The sequence below is a fragment of the Chelmon rostratus genome, chromosome 21 (assembly GCF_017976325.1).
Source record: "Chelmon rostratus isolate fCheRos1 chromosome 21, fCheRos1.pri, whole genome shotgun sequence".
Classification (NCBI taxonomy): Eukaryota; Metazoa; Chordata; class Actinopteri; order Chaetodontiformes; family Chaetodontidae; genus Chelmon; species Chelmon rostratus.
The window spans coordinates 10,415,361-10,428,294 of NC_055678.1; the positions used below are offsets into that span (position 1 = coordinate 10,415,361).

The window sequence follows — 12,934 nt, forward strand, 5'->3', positions numbered from 1 at the left end:
CAGATGATGACTGAGCAAGTCTCAGAGTCTGACTGACTGTTAAGGGCCAATTGTTTGTATCTGACAGTTGTTGTTGTTGCTGTCTATGGTCTTAACAATTGTTAAGGACAAAAAACATTTGCCAGACAGTCTCAGACAGTCATACCTGTCATCACGACCTATTGAGCGATCCGCTTTCGACGCTACTGCGCATGTGCAACACTTGACCTCTTTACAAACACGTGCACTCACCCGTCAGGTAAAATATTGACAGTCGAATATAAAACCATAAAGTCAAGATAGTAATAAATTTGAGCATATATATTCAGTTATGTCTCGTAGCGTAACATTATTTGAGTTTGTATTTGTAAGTTTTATTCAATTATCGGGTTTTTATTAACTTCGTAATAGCTAATTAGTTAGCAAGCTAACTTGCCCGTCGCCGTTAATTGTACGTAACGTTAGCTGTATCACCGTTGATAAACTAGCAAAGAATGCCAGCTTTTTTAAGCGTAAATGAAAACGTGTACTTGTCATGCCCACATCATATTTTATTATACTGACCACCATTTCTACGATGTCGACAGCTGCAGCCATGTACCGCTCATTTTCTCCAAACTTGGTTCGACCTAACCAGCCCTTGAGGAAACCATCATCGAGCCTCGTGGCTCTTTGCGCATCGTCTCCTCCAACACATCCCATGCCCAGTGTTGCACCTGTGAGCCCCACGTCAGGTGGCCTTGGAGACGGTAAATCAATGCCACCTTTATCAGACAACCAGCGAGACGGACATCCATTATCGGACACACCTGCATAGCATAGCCGCTGTTTTTATAAATTGGACAACTGCGAATAATATCTGAACAGCAATAAAACATTAGTCTGTGAACATGGCAGCATTATTAGCTACTATGTTACCTTATAGTTCACTGAGATTATTCCTGTTGTCTTTTTTGCAGGTCCTACAAATTTACCAGTCAGAAGGGACACATCTGCAGTATGTAACAAACTTGCAGTTCATCATCATTGGCTTACTGAATGTGTCCTGTTGAAAAGAAAGTCCCACAAAGTTTTTTCTGTCTTCACAGGTGTCAGGATCCGTGCAACAGGCATTGAATGCACCCTTCTGCAACTACTGTGGTAAACAAGGTATTCTTGTCGCATTATAATCACAGTTTTGTGCGACGGAGTGTGTAAAGTTCCTGCAGCCTTGCATCCTGTGGTGCCAACAGTATAAAGTTATTCATCAAAATCAGTCTGAGTGGCTGCAAGATTTACATAATGTTTGCTGATGAGCAGTAACACTTTACAAAGTTTATGTTACAAAGCATTTAATCTTAGAAGTTATTGAGATTAGGTTTCATACATGGGAAGATTTTGTCTTCAGGTCATGTGTTCTTACCTCAGCCTTGCTAAGATGTCAGTGGAGGCACATTAATTGTAATATTGATGGCCCTTTTACATTGTAAACTCTTGTACACACTACAAATCTTGTAGTGTGACATGACATAACGCAGCATCGCAACAGTGCATTGAATGCAACACATTTCCTCATTGTTGTTTTGTGATGGTCCGCGTTCTTGCCTCTTGTTGCTTTGTCTTTAAATTTGGTGCAGTTTGCGGTCTCTAATTAACTACTGTCACCTTGACAGGAAATTTCCGGTGCAACCGCTGCAAGAAGACACCTTATTGCTCTGTGGTGTGTCAGACAGAAGACTGGAAGGCACACAGACACATGTGCAAGTCCATTGATTCAGAAATTGCAAAGTAAGATGGGTCAACTCTGACTGCCACTGACTGTCAGCTGTGATGATTTATTAATGCTAACAAAAAACAATCAGTTCAGGATTCAGCTGCATAGAGTTGAGTTATTATAAAATGTCCAATAGATAATGTGCAGTCTCTTGTTTCTTGTGTTATTAGAGAGAAACAAAAGGAAACCAGGGCCTCGCTAGTGACAGGGAACAGAGCTGACCTTTCAGAGTCTAAGGTAATTGCAATGATTTGGAGATCTTTTAATTCAAGTAAAAATTCAAGGTTTATGTTTTCATGAATTGAAATAACCATATGTAAAAGATTTGCGATCTATATTTTGTTATTTATGTTTATTGAAGCATGGTGATACAAACAACCTCCAGAGGGTCTATTTCACGGACTTGCATATGACTAAAGTCATCAAGGGAACATACATCCAGGTATAATATACCCAATTTGGCTCAACTCTAAAGACAGATCTAGCAATGTTATTAAATACCAAAGCGAAATGTCTCTTTCTTCTAATTGTGTGTGCTTGTAGGCGTCTGTTGTACAGTTTTACAGTCCTGGCAGGTTTTTCGTTTTCAACCAAAGCCCTGAGCTGCTGGAAGCTCTGAGAAGCATCAGCACAGAGCTTCATAAAACCTACAGCTGCCCATCAGTGCTGACATATGTACCCCATGTTGGAGAGGTTTGCGCCGTTCAGTTCTCCTGTGACATGGTGAGCTGATGTCTTCAGAAGCAATCTGACAAGAGACAGGTTTTAGTTTACTGCTTAATTGCTCATTCCTTGACTGTGCCACTTGTGTTTGCCTCTATTTTTTTTGAATGTCTAGAACTGGTATCGAGGCCTGGTCCAGACTTTGGCTACTGACCAGAAGATGGCTAATATCCTTTACATTGACTTTGGCAATGAAGAAGATGTTCCTGTGGCACGGATCAAGCCCCTGGCTGCTAATATCCCACCATTTTGCCCATGCGTAAGTGCATATTCATACCATTTAAATCAGTTTTATTTTTTGTATGGCAATGTGGCAGGGACAGATGTCAAAATGTATTTTTTTGTTCTATGAATGTTAATAATGCAGATTCAAAGTCATATCTTTCCATAACGGTCTCCTACATAACAGGCACCCTGACATGGTGTAGTGTCTTACAGCCAGAATGAACAGCAGTTGCATCTATTTCTTCCAGGCAATGGAGTGCCGTATTGCTGGGGTGGTGCCAGTGGCTGGCAACTGGTCAGGCGAGTGCTGTATTGCAGTGAGACAGATGCTGGCCGGCAGGTCTGTGTCTGTTAAGATGGTGGAAACACTACAGTGTGGTCGCATCCATGCTGTGGATATCCTGCTGTCCATGGGTAGGTTACTGTATGGCGTTTGGAAGGTTGAAAATAAATATCGGTTTGTGATGGGTGAAGTGGGATTTGTGATAGGGATACACAGGCAAGAGATTTGTAGAAGTTTAAACCCAATTAAGACAAACCTCTCCCTGTGTCTTTTAGGAAAGCCGTTGAGCACGTTCCTCCTTGAGCATGGCTACGCGGCAACGGAAACAGACAAAGTGACGCCAACTGAGCAAGAAATAAGTAAGTCAGCTTCACTATCCCATCTGCCATCAGCCTGCACACCAGGGCTGTGACATTTGGAGCTAAACTGGGAAGAATCATGAGAAACCCCTGCTACACTGCACGGTTTGATGAAATATGTACTGTAATGTAGACGCTCCTTTTGGAGGTATTAAAAGCCATGAAGGTCATTTAATTTGTACAAAAAAATTTACGGATACCCTGGTTAGAATAAGACAATGTATGTAGCTTCTGGTGACATGTAATGGGATTTTTCAGCGTCTGACGTTTTGTATTTATCAGTTCAGAATCTTTCTGTCATGGTTTACTCCGCATTTGCCCTCTAAGTCAGTGCTGCATTTTTTAAATTTTTAAATTTTTATTTCTTCAGGCGACATGATGAGTACATCTTTGGAAAACTTCAGGCGTTGCTCTGATGGGAAGGATGACAACACCTGGGCTCAGCCACCCAAGCCAATGATGCAGGCAGTGGGTGACTCCTTCTCTGTTGTGGTCACCCACTTGCAGTCACCCAATGAAATTATTGTCCAGAAGGTGGAGAACGCTGGTAAGTGGCATTTGTTCTGGTACTCAGAACTTAAAGCGCTGGACTTTGACATGTATCTTTAACTTGAGGTCTTTTGGTTTATAGAAGTGATTCAGGCGTTGCAGTTGAAGCTGAGGGAACACTGTTCTCAGGTCCCAGCTCCCCAGAACTTCAGACCAGCCCCTGGCACAGTTTGCTGTGTCCAGTTCTCAGGTACAACATTCATGTACATATTGAGAATAGTATGTGGCAGTTTGCTTATAGCTAAACAGGTGAAGACATGATACACAAAATTTCAAACTGTTCACATCTCAACCAAGTTTCAGTTGACCAAAGATTTATATTTACATTTTATGATTTTTTTTTTTTGTTTTTATAATTTGAAAATGGCTCAAACTGACCAGTTAGCAGATTAAATAAGATAAATGCGTTTCCTCTGATTTTAAAACATATCTACATTTCACTCTCCAAGCATGGTGTCATGCAGTATAATCTCAAATGAGTAGTTTTACTCCCTTGGCTGACCTTCTTTGTGAACCTAAGACCTGACCTCTGTGTTCCTCCAGAGGACAAGCAGTGGTACAGGGCTAAAGTTCTGGCTTATCCATCAGAGGAACGCGTTTGTGTCGGCTACCTTGACTTTGGTAACTCCGAGGAGGTGGATTTAGACCACCTGAGGCCCATCAGCCCTTCACTACTGGCCCTGCCCATGCAGGCTATGCCATGTGGTCTAGCAGGTAGGTTTATCTGCTGTGATTCATACAACTTCTCTGTATTGAGTAGCATGAGAAAAGATTCTTTTGTTTCCCTTCTCTCTATTCTGTAGTGTCACTCAACTTTTCAAAAACAAATTTCCCCAAGAACTCCTGTACCTTAATGGTTATATTAGGCAGTAACATCACCCCAAGGTTGCCTTTGCTCTGTATGCATTAAACAACTCCTTCTATTTAAGTGTCTCAAATATTGTTATTTATCTTGACTTTTTCATGAGAGCAGATCTATCCCTAATGTCCCTGAAAATGTTAAAAATCTCATTAAGCCTTATATTTGAGTTTATGCTACAACTATGGGGTTTGAAGAGTTTTGCTTGGTGAATTTGAAGCACACATTTATGTCTTCATGAAAGTTGTCCCTCACACCCTCTCAGAAATCGGTCTTTGGGCTCTTTTCCAGGGGTGCAGCCTGATGGGGAGTGCTGGTCAGAGGACTGCGTTTTGGCCCTGCAGCAAAGGGTATCGAACAGAATACTACACATTGAGATCCACGGAGCACATGAGGGCAAGGCTTTGGTGGCCATGATTGATAAGACCAGTGATCCTCAGGCCAATATTGCTGAGCTGCTGACCTCTGGTGGTTTCACTGCACCTGCTCCTGTTACCGCCTGTAGTGACCAGCAGGCTGACCAGACGGCAACTGCTGCTGCCGAACCACAAGGTGGAAAGTTTCTCAAATGAATCACTTTGATTTGAAAATGATATCAGGTTTTGTCTAAAATATAAAAAAGGATCAGGAAATTGAAGCAGTTTTTGTTGATTGACATAAGAACATTTAGGCAGCTCTTTGAACCACAGCTTTGAGCTGAGGATTTATGATTAACTTTATATTTTTGACAAAAAAATTCATAGGCCTATATTTCTTTTCTTTTTGTGTGTGTGTGTGTGCTGTAATGTGCTCTTCAGTGCCTAGCCCAGCCTGTGAGCCTCTGGTGTGGTCATGGACTGAACTTCCCACTGATGGCCAGACAGTGGCACTGCTAGCCAGTGTCCTGGAGAACCCTCAGGATTTTTACTGCTGCATCAACAGTCCTACAGGTATTGTTGTTTCTTCAGCCTGTAAGGCCATGAATATTAGTTAATAGCAAATTAAGCATTATTTTGTTATTATAAGCAGTATTGGCTGATAGTAAGTATCATTATGAGTGCTTTTCTCAAAACATTGCTGTCTCTCCCTTTTTCTTAATGTTACATTTTAGAGGATGTTAATCTACAGCTCTAACACCCACAAAGCTGTGATGGTGTGTAAAATGTAAATAAAAACAGTAAGAAATCATTTACAAAAAAAGTGTTCAATATACCCCTCAGCCAATGTAGTAGCATCCTTTACACAATCATGTTTTCACAAAGTGGTGAACCTCGCTCCATCCTCGCTTGTGAACGACTGAACCTTTCCAGGATGCTCCTTTCATACCCAATCATGATGCTATCACCTGTTACCAATCAACCTGTTTACCTGTGGAATGATCCAAACAGGGGTTTTTGGAGCGTTCCAAAACTTTCGCAGTCTTTAGTTGCTCCTGTCTCAACTTGTTTGAAACATGTTGCTGCATCAAATTCAGAATCAGCAGATATTTACAAAAATAAATGAAGCTGATGAGGTCAAACATTAAATGTGTTGTCTTTCTGCTGGTTTCAATTGAGGCCACTGTTGGTGCAGATTATTTCAAAGATTTCATTCCTCTTTGATCTCCCAGAAGGATGCAAGTAATTCGAAGCACTTTGCACTGCAGTGTGTATTATATCATACCAAAGTTATAATGATGTCAGATGTCCACATAAGACTTCATGATTTTTATGTTTTGATTCTGTGATGTGACATTTTCTCATGTCAGTTCTAAGAGTTAATCTCATGTGTTTCTGTGTTTGTCAGAACATCAGAGGCTGATAGAGCTGGGGGTGGAGCTGAAAAAGCACTGTGAGGCGAATGCCTCACCTTTTGTGCCAAAAGTGGGAGAGCCCTGTTGTGCCGTGTTCCCTGGTGAGACTATCTACTGTACAACTCAGCCCATCATTCTGTTAAAATATGAAAGGCTTGATACGTTGGTTGATGATTTTTTTCTCCTTTGTTTTTGGGGATTTAATTGGACATAATGTGCTTTTTGCTCCCCAGGTGATGGAGCGTGGTATCGTGTGATGGTAAACGGGCTTTCTGAAGACAAGGTGTCTGTACACTTTGTGGACTATGGTTTTAGCATGGAACTGCAAAGGAACCAGCTTCAATCCATCACTCCCCAACTCCTGACTCTACCCTTCCAGGCAATTCGCTGCAGCCTTGCAGGTAGTGTGTGTGTTGTTTTAATTACCATCAAAGGACAATGTTAAAGTTTCTGTTTCTTTGTTGGGGATTTGCTGTCCTCTCCAAATATGAGTCATGGCAGAAATCACCATTCATCTGTGGCATTAAAAGCCACCTGAGATCAAGGCAATACAGCCAGGTGATTATTGTTATATCTCTGAGAGCATGAGTCAGTTTTCTCACAAGTGAGCAACTAAAAGGTTTGTTGTTTGAATTTTTCTCAGAAGTTCCATAATACGACCTATTTACACCATCAGTCATAGGTGAAGCTTCGATGTTTGGGTTAAAAGAGGGGTCACCACAATAGACCACGTAGCTCTCTTTTAGATTCCATTTTGAGTCTTAATGTGTATTCCAATCTAGATCTACATCGAATTTGTTTTTTGAGGTCGATTCTGTTTGATGGATGAAAAGGGCATAAAACATGAAGTTTCTTATAAGGTGTGTGCGTGTGCGTGTGCGTGTTTTCAGGTGTGGAGCCCCTGGGATCAGAGTGGAGCAGTGAGGCCAAACTGTGGTTCCAGAATCTGGTGGATGGCGTGAACCTCTCTGCACGTGTGCTTTCTGTCTCTGAACAAGGCTACTATGTGAAGCTGGAGAGCAGAGGGAAGGATGTGGCAGCTTCCCTCATTTCTGAGCAACTAGCCAAGGCTCCTGGAGCGACACATGAAACCCCAGGCTGTGAGGCCAAACACCAAGAGAAAATACAGGAAAATGAGCACAGCCAAATGAATGTGCAAGCATCTGACCAGACCGGAGCCAAATCCAAAGAGATACCAGCTGACGGGATGCTATCAGAAGACCAGCTGGAGGGTAGGTGTCCTTAAGATGAAATGCAATGGTTTGATATTTGAGGAGCTTGATTTGAAATTGTGTGTTGCAACCTTGTTTCAGCCCCGTCTTTCCCAGTGGATTGGAAGACAGTGGAGCTGCCTCTCAAGGAGACCTTTCAGCCTTACATCGCAGCTCTCATTAGTCCTTCCCTGTTCTACCTGCTTGTTGCCAGTCAGGGTCAGAACTCACTCATGCCCCTGTCATAAGAAGATGCACAAATGTTGAAAACTGGATTCTCCTGCCTGCTGTAATTGCTGTGTGTTGTTGCGCAGTGGACCAGCAGAAGCTTCAGGGAGTGATGATGGAGCTGGCCGCCTACTGCAGCAACAATCGGGCCTCTTTATCCTCTGCCTTCCTAAGCAGACCAGATCCTGGAGCTGCCTGCTGTGCCCAGTACTCTGGTGAGGAACACTCTTATTACTCCTTATACACATTCAGCACATCTTAAAAGGCTAAGTCCAGAGATGCACTGCTGTCTTTCTGTCACCTTGACAGAGTAACATAAGGTGCCAGCCTAAACTGTAACATGCAGCTTGTTTTGACACAGCAAAGAGCTTTGTTAGTCCTGGCCACCACCCCCCCTCCATTAATTGTCAGCTATATGTAGAAGTAACGGGCAGGTAGTTAATGGCAGTGGCAATAAATGCAAAGCTTTTCACACTACTGTAAACTTGAGTGAGTGAGGCTAGTTCAGTGCATTTCGAAGCATTGCCACGACCCCTTAAAGCCACTTGAAACCTCATATTGATACTGTGTGTTGCTTTAGGCCAAAACAATGATATTTTGTTTGAGAAATTTAATGTGACAAAAGATTAGCAGTTGAGATGCACTAAGATGGATTAGGTTGGACATGAGGAATTTATATCCAGAGTTGAACAGCTGCTGTCAGCAGAGGAAAACCCCATCACACAGACGGAATCATTCTACTCATCAATGATTATAGGCAAGTGATCCTATGAGGACAGACCAGCTGATCCATCACTGAGCTATTCCACTCAGAGACACAGTCTGCCGCTCTGAATTCCCCTCTCTCATTCTCCTATCCAGTTTTCATGTTTGCTCGCTGACTCTGCTTGAGACCCCACCTGCAGTTGTTGCCCCTGCAGACCTAAGATGGTAATTTGGTGTCTGCTAGTAGATGTAATTACACAGCGTGTGTGCAGCCGAGCGTAGGAGCGGCTCTTCTTTAAACACAGTATGCAAGTAGGAGACTATAGCCAAGCATACATTCCGCAGCTAACAACAGGGTCTGTTTTAATGGATTTTTCAGTGCCGTCTGTAGGGTCTTAGCTGGTAAAGGATCATCATTTTTCAAAGGCAGCTGTGCAGGAAGAGTCATCTTTGTCATCTCTTAAAGGTTTTTTTTAGAGGCCTTAAAATCTAATGAGCAACAAAGTATGGTCAAAGGTTTTGTCATTATTTTGTACAATTTGTGCACGTTGTTGGCCTTTTTATATAGGTTATTTGTACTGTACACTATTTAATTTCTATCAGTTGTTGCTCACAAAACTCCCTGTACATGAAACTGAACCCCCTGGTTTGACTCTTCTTTCCCCCTCCTCTCCAGCTGACAATAACTGGTACCGTGCAGTGGTCCTGGAGGTTGGCGAGAATGACATCAGTGTCATCTATGCAGATTATGGAAACACTGAGACGGTGCCATTCTCCCGTATCTTGCCCATCCCCATGCACCTGCTGCAGCTCCCCTTTCAGATCACTCGCTGCAGCCTCACTGGTAAGGCAAAACGGCTGCCATTCCCTTTCTCTGAAATTATTTCAACCTTGACCACAAGTGGTCTTTGTGATTGCTCTGGACTGCACACCCTATCACACCCCTCCATCATACAGCCGTTTGCCCCCTCTCCTCTGTTTCTAGGTAAGGAACACTTCCCTGCAGAGTGGCCACAGGAAGTGCAGCAGATGGTCCAAAGCCAGCTGCAGAATGGCGTCCTCGCCACTGTCGAGTCTTTCGATGGCTCTGCTAATGTGCTCTCACTGACTCCACTCACTGAGACGGGCGGAGGGCACCTCACCGCCATGATCTTGGATGCACTACAGGCCCAGGCCAAGAGTAATCCTTGCCCATCCACCACCCAGAAGGCTGAGCAAACTGACAGCAGCACATCTACTGCCAGCACTACAGCTGTCCCCAAGTCCCTTCAGCCCAAGTCGATACCTCAAACCCAGGAGGGGCTGGAGAATGCAGCAGCCACAACTGTTCTAACCGTAACCCTAGAGCCAGCACCCCAGACTCCCCAGCAGGAGAAAAAAACCTCGGCAGTGTCAGTCAGTGGTTGGTCAAGTCACAATTTTATTTAATTCAGTTCCCAGTGTTTATTATTACATCATACATTCAACAAAATGTCTGAGCAAACCCAGCATTTTTGATGGTGTGCAACATATCGTTTAACTAAAAGTGCTTAATTAAGTTCAAATTACTGGAAAAAACAGCAGCAAGGAATGATTATTCACATGATTGATTTAATCTGTTCATTCTTCCTGATTAACCACTTAATCTAAAATAATAAATAAATGATCCTTGATGGATTATGTGAAGTATAGTAAGAGCTGAAATTCAGCAGCAGCTGTAATTTTTTCTCTCTACAGAGGATCCAGTTCAGAAGATTTTTGAGCAAAAAGAGCCTCCAGGTGAAATTAATACAAAAAATAATGGTAGGTGTGTATGCTTTAAAACAAGAGCATGATCTGTGACAGCCTAATGTAAGCTGTCTTTAAACTTTCATCAAATGTTTGTGACTGTTCATTCACTTGGCTTTCTGCTTGAATCCCAGCTCCTCAGACGTCTGGCTGCTGCTGTCCGAGCCTAAAGACGAAGGTTTGTGCTTGTGTTTGGAAAGCATCTTTGAACTTGTATTATTTTACCATGAGAACATTGTTATTAGTTTCTAAAACCTGGGGTTATTGGCCATCTTGTACATATGTTGTTATGTCAGGCTTGATAATCCTTACAATAAGTAGTACCTGGTGAAAACTTGCGAATGGGTAACAATTTTTTAATTACATTTCACAGATTGACCACCTGGAACAGTTGGTGCAGCTGCAGCTTTCTCTCATCAAGCAGTTAGTGGGACAGACAAAAGAAGATTCACCAAATACATAACTTTATAGCCTTGTTTGCCAAAATCAACAACGTTGTGGTTTTAAGTACTGAGTTCAGAAGTTGCCACCCATCTTTTAATTTGGCTTTTTTAGTTTCTGTCCCCATCTCGATTGTCCACTCTGTTCAGGGCTCTTATGTGTTTAACTTGTGGATAATTTCAAAGTCATCTTTTCATTTTTTAAATTTCTGGACATGTTTAGAAAAAATGCTGAGTGCACTTATTAGGTTTGTTGGCAAAAAAAAACAGCCACACAAGATATTCGACCTCAAGTGTTCCAAGTGCCTGTCTGTCTGTCTGTACATGTGCCGCAGCGCATGCTGTTCTGCCATTGTTCAGTCCTAATCACCTGTTCAGGTGGGAGGTCCACCCTGATTGGTTTGTTTGGCATATGGTTCAGTCTTTACATAAATGTTCTGTGACAAAAAGAAGAGAAAGTGAATGCAGTGAAGTGATTTTATTTTGTGTTGTGCTGTTTGAGTGCTGAAATTGCACAATTTTGTTTTGTGCACAGTTGATTTAACATTTTGATTATTTTAGACCTTTAACACAGCGCAACACTTGAGTGTCAAATATGCTCAGTAGAATAAAAATATCCATACAATTTAAATTCGATAGTAAATATAAGTAATAGCAAAATATATATTTAACACTTTAATGAAAGCACAAAACATATATTTTGGCACCCCTGGTAAAAAAAAAATTACTGTGAATAGTTAAGTTAGTAAAAGATGATCTGATTTACAAACAGCATAAAGATGAGACATGTTTTCAATATTTCAAGCAAAATGACTTTTTTTATTTTCATCTATTTTTCTAGTTCTATAAGATTCTTGGGCCGTGTTTTCATGCACTGCTCTATCCATCCACTGATTTTTGATGATGTTCAGGTCAGGGCTCTGTGAGGGCCACGGCAAAACCTTCAGCTTGCACTTCTTTAGGCAGTCCATCGTGTATGAGGTGTGTTTAGGATCATTATCCTGTTGTAGAAGCCATCCTCTTTTCATCTTCAGCTTTTTTACAGATGGTGTGATGTTTGCTTCCAGAATTTGCAGGTATTTAATTGAATCCATTCTTCGCTCAGCCAGTGAAATGCTCCCTGTGCCACTGGCTGCACCACAAGCCCAAAGCATGATCGATCCAGCCCCGCGCTTAACAGTTGGAGAGGTGTTCTTTTCATGAAATTCTGCAGCCTTTTTCATTATAGCCAAAAAGTGCTATTTCACTTAATCAGTCCAAAGAACTTGTTTCCAAAATGCATCAGGCTTGTTTAGATCTCGTAAACTGCTGATGCTAAATTTTGTGGTGAAGATGCAGCAAAGTTGCCTTCTGGTGACTCTTCCACGAAGGTCGTGTTTGTGCAGGTGTTGCTGCACAGTAGACAGAGCACCACCACTTCAGAGTCTGCTAAATCTTCCTGAAGGTCTTTTGCAGTCAGACAGGGGAGTTGATTTGGCTTTCTAGCAGTCTAATGAGCAGTTTTGTCAGAAAGATTTCTTGGTCTTCCAGACCTCAACATGACCTCCATCATTCCTGTTAGCTGACATTTCTTAATTACATTCCAAACTGAGGAAACAGCTGCCTGAAAAACTTTGCTATTGCCTTCCCCTGTTTTGTGGGCATCACTTACTTCAGCATCAGTTATTGTGTTAGGCAGCTGCTTAGAGGAGCCCATGGCTGCTGATTGTTGGGACAAGGTTTGAAGAGTGTTAAGCTTTGAAATTTGTGTCACGTGGCCTTTCCTTACTTTGACTATGAACAAGGTATAGCACAAACAAATGAGGGCAGATTAAGTAGTTTGAGACCTTTGTAAAACTTATGAGAGTGTAAATAAAATCAGCCCCTCTACTCACTTAACTATTCATAGTAACACACACACACGTTCATATGCAAAGAAGTAAGCATGATTTTTTTTTTTAAAGACTTATTTGCTTTAAATTGTTTTTGTTCATCACCTCAGGGCTGCACTGTGCAGTCAGACCACTTTTGTTATTGCATTATCATGCTAAAGTTTGGAGATGTGCCCTGATACATTCTTATGACCGTAGTCAATGTTTTTAC

General features: G+C 42.0%; 1 protein-coding gene across 1 annotated transcript; it reads left to right on the plus strand.

The window, feature by feature from the left end:
* Positions 1-191: 191 nt before the first annotated feature.
* tdrd1 (tudor domain containing 1) lies at positions 192-10,875 on the plus strand. Its single transcript, XM_041963376.1, is given in 26 exon segments — positions 192-228; positions 564-738; positions 964-976; positions 1,068-1,128; positions 1,632-1,746; positions 1,903-1,969; positions 2,094-2,174; positions 2,276-2,455; positions 2,571-2,714; positions 2,929-3,094; positions 3,239-3,322; positions 3,693-3,869; positions 3,954-4,061; positions 4,415-4,585; positions 5,022-5,282; positions 5,528-5,659; positions 6,495-6,602; positions 6,735-6,902; positions 7,392-7,733; positions 7,815-7,931; positions 8,027-8,155; positions 9,322-9,489; positions 9,631-10,047; positions 10,362-10,427; positions 10,547-10,590; positions 10,786-10,875. Coding segments are annotated over 26 exon segments (3,621 nt in total).
* Positions 10,876-12,934: the final 2,059 nt, after the last annotated feature.